The sequence below is a fragment of the Achroia grisella genome, unplaced genomic scaffold (assembly GCF_030625045.1).
Source record: "Achroia grisella isolate CSIRO2021 unplaced genomic scaffold, CSIRO_AGI_Agris_v1 utg1086, whole genome shotgun sequence".
Lineage (NCBI taxonomy): Eukaryota > Metazoa > Arthropoda > Insecta > Lepidoptera > Pyralidae > Achroia > Achroia grisella.
In genome coordinates, this window is record NW_026712572.1 from 1,236,155 (window position 1) to 1,244,213 (window position 8,059).

An 8,059-nucleotide genomic window follows, 5' to 3' on the forward strand; every position below is an offset into this window, starting at 1 on the left:
TATAGCTGTACAGACTGAGATCTTTTTCCTTTGGCAGACAAAGAAAAAAAATAAAAAGTTTATCATAAACTTACTTCTCTGTTTCTTCTACCTTATAGAAGATTTGGCTGCAAGGGCTTGTTCTTTCCTCTTGTATATATCATTGTAGATTATTTTTTTACAATTAAATACTTAGATTTTTTTAAAATACCAAAACACTACACATAGAAAACACCCAGACCGACACAAACAAGCATACCCATGAATACAAAAAATTGTGACGTGCGAGGAATCGAACAACAGACTAAACTCACCATTGTTATTTCAGTAAGTTTAACATTTTCGTTAAATTCGCCTCGCATATCCCCTTATGTACACTATTGAATTTAAAACTTCCCCTTTTAGTTGAAAAAAAGATATATCCTTAGCAAAAACTATTACGATAGTAAATATTGCGTCGCTGGGGTTTTTTAAAGGTCATTTATAATGTTGAGCGTTCCGCTGTTTATGAAAAAACGGCCATTACACCCTCACAAATTACGGTCTCAAAAAACTTCGTACATTTTTTAAAAGTGAGATTGCGGTCGTTTATGTTATCATAACTAGTTTTGCTTTCGACTGCGTCTGCAGAACTGTGAACTACCATGACAAAAAGTAGCCTATGATCTCCTAAATAACCAAAAACACATATAGCAGCCGTTTCATTGATTGATAAGTGTTTTATCTTGTTACTTTTTTAAATTGAAAAATATTTGTTTTCTGTACGATTTCAGCACATAGTTACTATATTATTTATAGCATTAATTTTTGATGGTAAGATCTTAATATGCCTTTTGTGTTAGTATTGTGAATTTCTTTTCGGCTGCTTCTATCTCTGAAAACCTATCAGTGGCTTCTCAGTTTCGTTTATTATTATTAGGAAGCCGTTAAATATACAACAATAAATATAAAATAACAGGTAGCTTAAGGTGACGCCTAGATTTTAGTTCACCACATTTAGAGTATAGAATGAATAAAATTAAACAAAACTATAATTAATGGCATTCTTAATATTTTTTACAAATATTATAAAATAATAGCTATGATCACTGTAATTTAACAAAATATAAACAAAAGTGATAAATAAGCAATTTACTGTAAATCAGAATCAACTGGACGCAAAGGTCTCCTGAATTTAGCGTATAACTGGTCCCAAAAGAGCTTCCTCTCCCAATATGGCTCCTCGATGACATCAAAATCGCTGTTAAGGTACAAGCAACTTACATTATTTGATTGAACCGCAGGCCAGAGACGAGGAAGCAGTGAAGATCGGGTTGGTGTTGGGTTACTAAAAAAAATTTTATATTATTAAGCACAAATATAATTTGTATAGCATCATCTACGTCTACTAATATCTCTAAATTACTACCTTTTACTGAATTTTACAAAAATTCATAAATAAGTATTTTTTTGGTTTTAAACGTTTTGATATTCACTCTACGTCTATCCCATCTAATAAAAAAGAAGATTGATTGAAGCCCTAAATATTTGTATGTATTACATTCATTCTTTCAGTCTTTACGGAATACATTCATTGCATACTGACAAGGTTAGACCAGACTCTATACATACTGTTATGTGTGCTTATAGGCCACCCATTCCATTGTTTCCTCTTTGTAGTGTGTAAATACTACAGCTCTAAGGCCACTGGCTCTAATAGGACTTTTAATATTAGGAACAGAACTTCTAATCTCAATAAATTAATACTTACAACATAAAATTGTATAACTCACCCAAATTTTACAAAATTTGCAATAATTTTTGATACTCTCATCACAGTTACTTTGTCATCCTCATTATCTTCATTTCTAAGAGGTTTATAAAGTATAGCGTGTTTTACTATATCTCCATGACCGGCAATTTTAATATTCTCGTAAAACCTCTCAGAACTACCCATATTTCCTTTGTATGCGAACTCCAATAGATACGCAGGGTTATTGTTGGCATGAATCTCAACAGAATTCAGAAGAGGACGCAGAACAAGATAGTCACCAAAATAGTTTAAATACTCCACTACAGTGTCATTTGATACTGTATGATTACCAAAGTAAAAATATTTAACGTTCTTTGATATTTCTTTTTTTATCTCGATCGTGTCAAAAATGAGGTCTGCTGGCATAAAATCAAGAAAATTTTCTTCCATTCTATCTTTATAGTTATTATCATAGTATTCTCGGCTTCGTAGATATAGACCTTCCAATGTAGCAAACATAAACATTATAGGAACTTTTTTGAACTTCTCTTTAACTAACATTTTGTAAGGGGATTCAACCAAAAATGCTTGTTTAATATTGAAATTTCCTTCTATACATGGAACAAAACCAAATGTTCCATCAGTTAAATTATTGTAGTACTCAGTATTAATTTCACTTAATTCATTAGCCGGGACCTGTTGGTAATATTCGACTAGTTTAGACATATTATTTGTTATTGTTGGAAATTTTAATGCACTTGCAACATTTAATGCTGTTTTAATAGGGTTAGCATCAGTAACCCAAACAGATGTCGCTGAAGCTGATTCGGCTATAGCTCTTCTAAACAAATCTTCACTCGTTTTAGATAGTACTAATAGTTCTACAGAAGCTGCGCCGGCACTCATACCGTATATGGTTACTTGTTGGGGGTCCCCACCAAAATTCGCTATATTTCCTTGTAACCATTTTAAAGCTGCTACTTGATCCTTCATTCCAGCGTTACCTGGAGCTTCTTCTATTCCAAGACATAGAAACCCTAGTGCTCCAAGTCTATAATTAATTGTTACAACGATTATATTCTCTTTAATTAAAAAATCCATTCCCTTCGTTGGTCCTGAACCTATCAGAAAAGATCCACCGTGTATATATACGAGGACTGGTAGTGAATGTTGAATAGTTTCAGTAGGTGTAAAGATATTTAGAATCAGACAATCTTCTTCACCTTTTCCATTTTGTGGACATATAACAGTTCGATTGGCCTCGAAGACACCGTCCCATGGTGCCGGTGGAAATGGAGCCTATAAAGAGAAATTTACTTACAATATTTATTTTTCTAATACAAGGACTGTACAGAAAATATTTTGTCTTGCATACACTTGTTTAAAACATGGACTGTCTAAATAAAACATGTATAAACCACGACTTATCTGTACATAATAATATTATAAAACATAGTCCCTCGCTCCATTTATATTTATGTTCGCGATAATCTCAAAAATTATTAATCGGATTTTCACGCCGTGATTTTTAAGGAAAGTGCATAATTCATTAAGGTTTTGTATTAATTAATTGAAATACACGTGCAACACATCCTCTATATATACTATAGTATCTATAGTATATATAGAGATGGATTTACCTCTATATATACTGCACCGGTAGATTGCACGTGTATTTCAATTAATTAATACAAAACCTTAATGAATTATGCACTTTCCTTTAAAATCACGACGTGAAAATCCGTTCAATAATTTTTGAGATATAGACCCACTCCGGATTATAAATGTTTACCAATTTATATATATATTAAAACGTCACAAGTATTTATACCAAAACACATGGAACATGTTTTAACATGAATATTTTATTATTTCATGTACCTACCTACATACCATCGTATTTACTAACGTTAGTTTAATACAAATATTGAACATCAGTGAGAATTCTCATTACGGGCTGCCCTACTTTACATAAAAGTACATTTCTATTAGCGACATCGCCAATAATGGTCAATAATGCGGCAAGCGTTATCGTAAATAGATAATGCTAATTTATAGTGTTTACAGTGCCAATTTACATACAGCTTTGCCTATGTACCTATATAAAATTGTGATTTTATTTAGCAGACTGTAGAAAGGGGTTCCGGTTTTAACATGTTAAATACCGCATGCCCACCGATGGATCACTTCGCAACGAAGGTAAATTTACACATTGTGATCACCCTGTTCACCTGTAGGCCCACAGGTGATCACCCTGATCACTTGTGGGCACTTTAATCGGAATAAATCTAGGGGTTAAATAATTTCTACCTCAAATTACTGTAAACTAAAAACATATTTAAAAAATAATATTTTAATTATATGTATACATTATTATTACAAAAAAATGCTGATACCTACATTTTTCAATGCAGTCTTCAACGTGTTAAAACACACAATTAAGTAAATAGGAGGATCAATGTAGGCTAAAAGGATTTGTATTCCCATTGAAGTCACAATACAAGAAACCGCGGAATTTTATATAGATAATTTTTATGTCTGTCTGTCTGTATGTTCTTGCTAATCTCCGAAACGTCTGGACCAATTTTGACGAGACTTCACTCGCAGAGAGCTAATGATATAAGGAGTAACATAGGCTATATGTAATTATTTTTTAAATGTTGTTATTTATAATAAAAAAGCGAAAACCCAACAACCAATAACGTAATAGCTAATTACATACATAAAATTGGAGTTACACAATTTTCATCATGAGAAACTAACCTTGAACCGCTTGGTGGCAACTGGCGGCGTCGCATATGGTATACCAAGGTACGCAAAATATTCACCATCACTGGCCACCCGTCCCCTAACAACCCCATAATTTGTCGTCACATCTTTGTACTGAACTCCACTCTTAAACCCTTTAGTATTAAATAAACCATCCACACAATTGGTTAGTACAATTATTATAATATTTATGATGATTACTCGTAGCATTGTGTAGTTAATAATTAAATATCTGTATTGTAGTTAAGTCATTACACCGCAATCTAAAATGTATTCAGTGATTTATTAATATTTACATTCAGATAAATGACAGTAATAAAGAATTAATATTATCTGTATTACATTAACTATATTTTTATACAATAAATAAATTCAATCTATGGTTTTTTTTTAAAAGAATAACGTTGTTGTTTGCGCTTGTCGAAACCATAATACGAACTAGACTAAAAATAAGTTGAACTAAAATTATTTGTGTACATTCCTGTACTTTAATTTGAAATGGAATTAATTATTTATTCATATTATGTATTTAGACCATTACATAGTATAAAACAAAATCGATGTCTGTCCGTCCCTATGTATGCTTAAATCTTTAAAACTACGCAACGGATTTTGAAGCGGTTTTTTTAATAGCTAGAGTGATTCTAGAGGAAGGTTTATATATATAATACATGTACACCCGGGCGAGGCTGGGGTGAGTCGCTAGTAATAAATAATTTATTCATATCATTTAAAGTACAAGTTACATAGTAACAAGATTTTTTTTTAAACCTGGACAATTCACACAGCGCCATCTAGCCCCAAGCTAAGCAGAGCTTGTGTAATGGGTACTAGACAACTGATAAAGTAGGTACTCAAAACATTTTTGTGTAAATGCACTTATAATATACATAGGAAACACCCAAAGGGATACAAACAAATATACTTATGATTTGTTTGTACCGTGTGAGTATTCTAAATTAAAAGAAAAAAAAACATTAACAGTTTATAAAACTGAGGATAAATAACCAATTAAATCATTAAACCATTTATGAGTCTACGATGTAGATATAACCTAATAGTAATCTGAAACATACGGATGTTTCAGTTTCATTGTAATGATGAAACAATCTCAAATAATGTATTATCTATCACATTAAATTATCTTTTACAGAATACACTCACAAAAAGTATTAACGATGTAATGTTTTATAAACCAGATAATAATTTATTAACTTACCTCTTATTTTATTTATATTATTTATATATAACACATTTCTTTATACATTTTTACATTTGTATTGATTTGTAATTATTTACACGTCAAACCTAACCACCATGTTTTGTAATGGTCATAGAGAATTACGACATGTCTGTGTTGTTACAGATAAAGAAATGAAAATATATATGTCTGTAGATAAATTGAGATAACTAGATAAAATTATACGATCACGATTATCTACTTATTAATAATGTTTTCTTATCCGTGCTAATATTATCGAGACAGTTCGCATTTTGTTATATTTTGTACTTTATATCATGCTACCTGTCTTCCAGTCTAAAAACAGATTCATTGACAGTTGAAAAAATCTTGTTGTTATAACGAGAGTAAAATCCAGAACCCCAGTACCAGTTTGTCTAGAAGGGGAAATTTTCTAGAGTGATATAGATTTCACATATTTATTACGATAATGTAAACAAAATTCACTAAGTTATAGGCACGCCGCGACACTAGTTCATCAATCAAATCAAACAGGAGCCAACAGTAGGTAACTAAAACTATTCCAACTTGAAAATCAGTAGTATATTGTAGTAGTCGAAATATGACCTACTAAAGTAGATTCTTTAAGGGTTTTGATTTACTTCTTGGGACGAACCCCTAGAAAGAACATTGATCTTTATATTTCACCTACATATATTTTGTTCACGATATTTTCATCAATTCTGAATTATATATGCATTATCTGTGGCCGTGGTTCTCACGCGATATTTATAGTCTATTTGTTAATCTGATATATAAGCTATATTCTTGCAAAGTTGCATTAAAATCCATTCAGTAGTTCTTGTGTAAGAGTAACAAACATCCATCGATCCATCCATACTCACAAACTTCCGCGTTTATAATATTAGTAACACTTAATCTAAAATGTTTATTTGTTAGTGGCTCCACGCCAACAATACAACACAATATCTATAATAAGAAACACTAATAATAAGGAGCAGGTCATTGTAGATTATATATGGACCGAGAGTAACCTGACATTGAGGTGCACAACAAGTTTGAAGACGTTTGTGGACAACATGCTGCCCATCTTCATGAAGGGAAGGCTGGCTGAAGGGTTTGGTATATCGGCGCTACCGTGGCAGATTGGCGTCATCAGTGCCGTGACCACACAGACTATTAATATATTAGTTTTATAATACCAATTCCTATGTATGTTAGTCTATAAAATAATCTCCTGAAATAATAATAATCTCAGGACAATTCACACAACGCCATCTAGTCCCAAGTTAAGCTAGCTAAAGCTTGTGTTTATGTGTGTATGTGTGTACATATACCTACATAGATATTTTTTTTCTAAATACATACATATTAGAAAACACCAAGACCGATACAAACAATCATACTCATGGATACAAATGTTTGAGCCGTGCGAGGAATCGAACCTGGGACCATCGTAAGTAAGGCGGTGTGCTAAACCGCTAGACACCGAGCCCGTCAACAATAATAAATTTATTAAGTATATTGTATAATTGTTCACAGGATATGTATTGAAGATTATTTAATAGTACGCAATTACTCTCGAAGTCTCAACAAACCTACCCGTATCCACTTCATTCTATGCTAAGGGCGACAATTTTGTTCACAATAAAATGAAAATAAACTTCTCGCCAACTGTAACATATCAAGGTTTGTAAGGTGGTGTGACAGCGTGCCTGGAGTGATGCCAAAGGGAGTTTGGATTTATAGCTAGATCCATAACCAGGGTTGGCACCTTTTACTTTTTGTGCTAAGCGACGCGAATCTTACATACTTCTCTTTTTTGTGCTAACTCGACTAGTGATTTGTTATAAAGGGTTACAAGTCTACACAGTAACAAAATTGGAATTAAGAAGTTTGATAATTTTTCAACACCTTGAATTTAAATGTACTTAATAAATAATGAAAATAAATGTTTATAGTTACATACGCATTTTAGCAATGACGGTCTAACGGTTTACAACGCCTTACTTTCAGTGCTCGCGGGTTCGATTTCTCGCTCGCATTTGTATTCTTCAGTATATTTGTTTGTAAATCTGGAGTACTCTAGTTTTTTCTTTGTACAAAAAATGTATTTGAATCTGTTGTCTAGTACTCATAACACGAGCTCCATTTCCTTTATGTATTATATACTTAAACCTTTCTCTTGAATCACTCAAAGCGACAGCGATAGTGTTTTATACTATGTAATGATCATGATTTTTGAAACAGAAAAATGTGTACAATATTACTGAAAATACTTAATTACAATAATTACATCTATGCAAAGTTGGCCAGTTATCTATAAAAAAATACTGTACCACACGATAAAAAATCTAAAAGCCACTGAAAGAAAAATT

The 8,059-nt window shown here is 32.1% G+C and overlaps 1 protein-coding gene across 1 annotated transcript; it reads right to left on the minus strand.

Annotated features, from left to right (window-relative positions):
* Nucleotides 1–1,063: 1,063 nt before the first annotated feature.
* On the minus strand, nt 1,064–5,727 carry LOC131843510 (esterase FE4-like). The gene is made up of 4 exons (XM_059192181.1): nt 5,700–5,727; nt 4,475–4,743; nt 1,752–3,010; nt 1,064–1,306 (listed from the first exon to the last, which is right to left on the minus strand). Exons 2-4 carry the CDS (start codon nt 4,688–4,690, stop codon nt 1,111–1,113), a joined length of 1,671 nt encoding a protein of 556 aa, XP_059048164.1. The 5' UTR covers nt 4,691–4,743; nt 5,700–5,727; the 3' UTR covers nt 1,064–1,110.
* Between the last annotated feature and the right edge of the window lie 2,332 nt (nt 5,728–8,059).

Coding starts and splice junctions, on each gene's coding strand:
- LOC131843510 (XM_059192181.1), bottom strand. CDS start 4,690: ATGCTACGAGTAATCATCATAAATATTATAATAATTGTACTAACCAAT. Junction 3,011..4,474: donor TTGCCACCAAGCGGTTCAAG/GTTAGTTTCTCA, acceptor TTCTCTTTATAG/GCTCCATTTCCACCGGCACC. Junction 1,307..1,751: donor GCAAATTTTGTAAAATTTGG/GTGAGTTATACA, acceptor AATTTTTTTTAG/TAACCCAACACCAACCCGAT.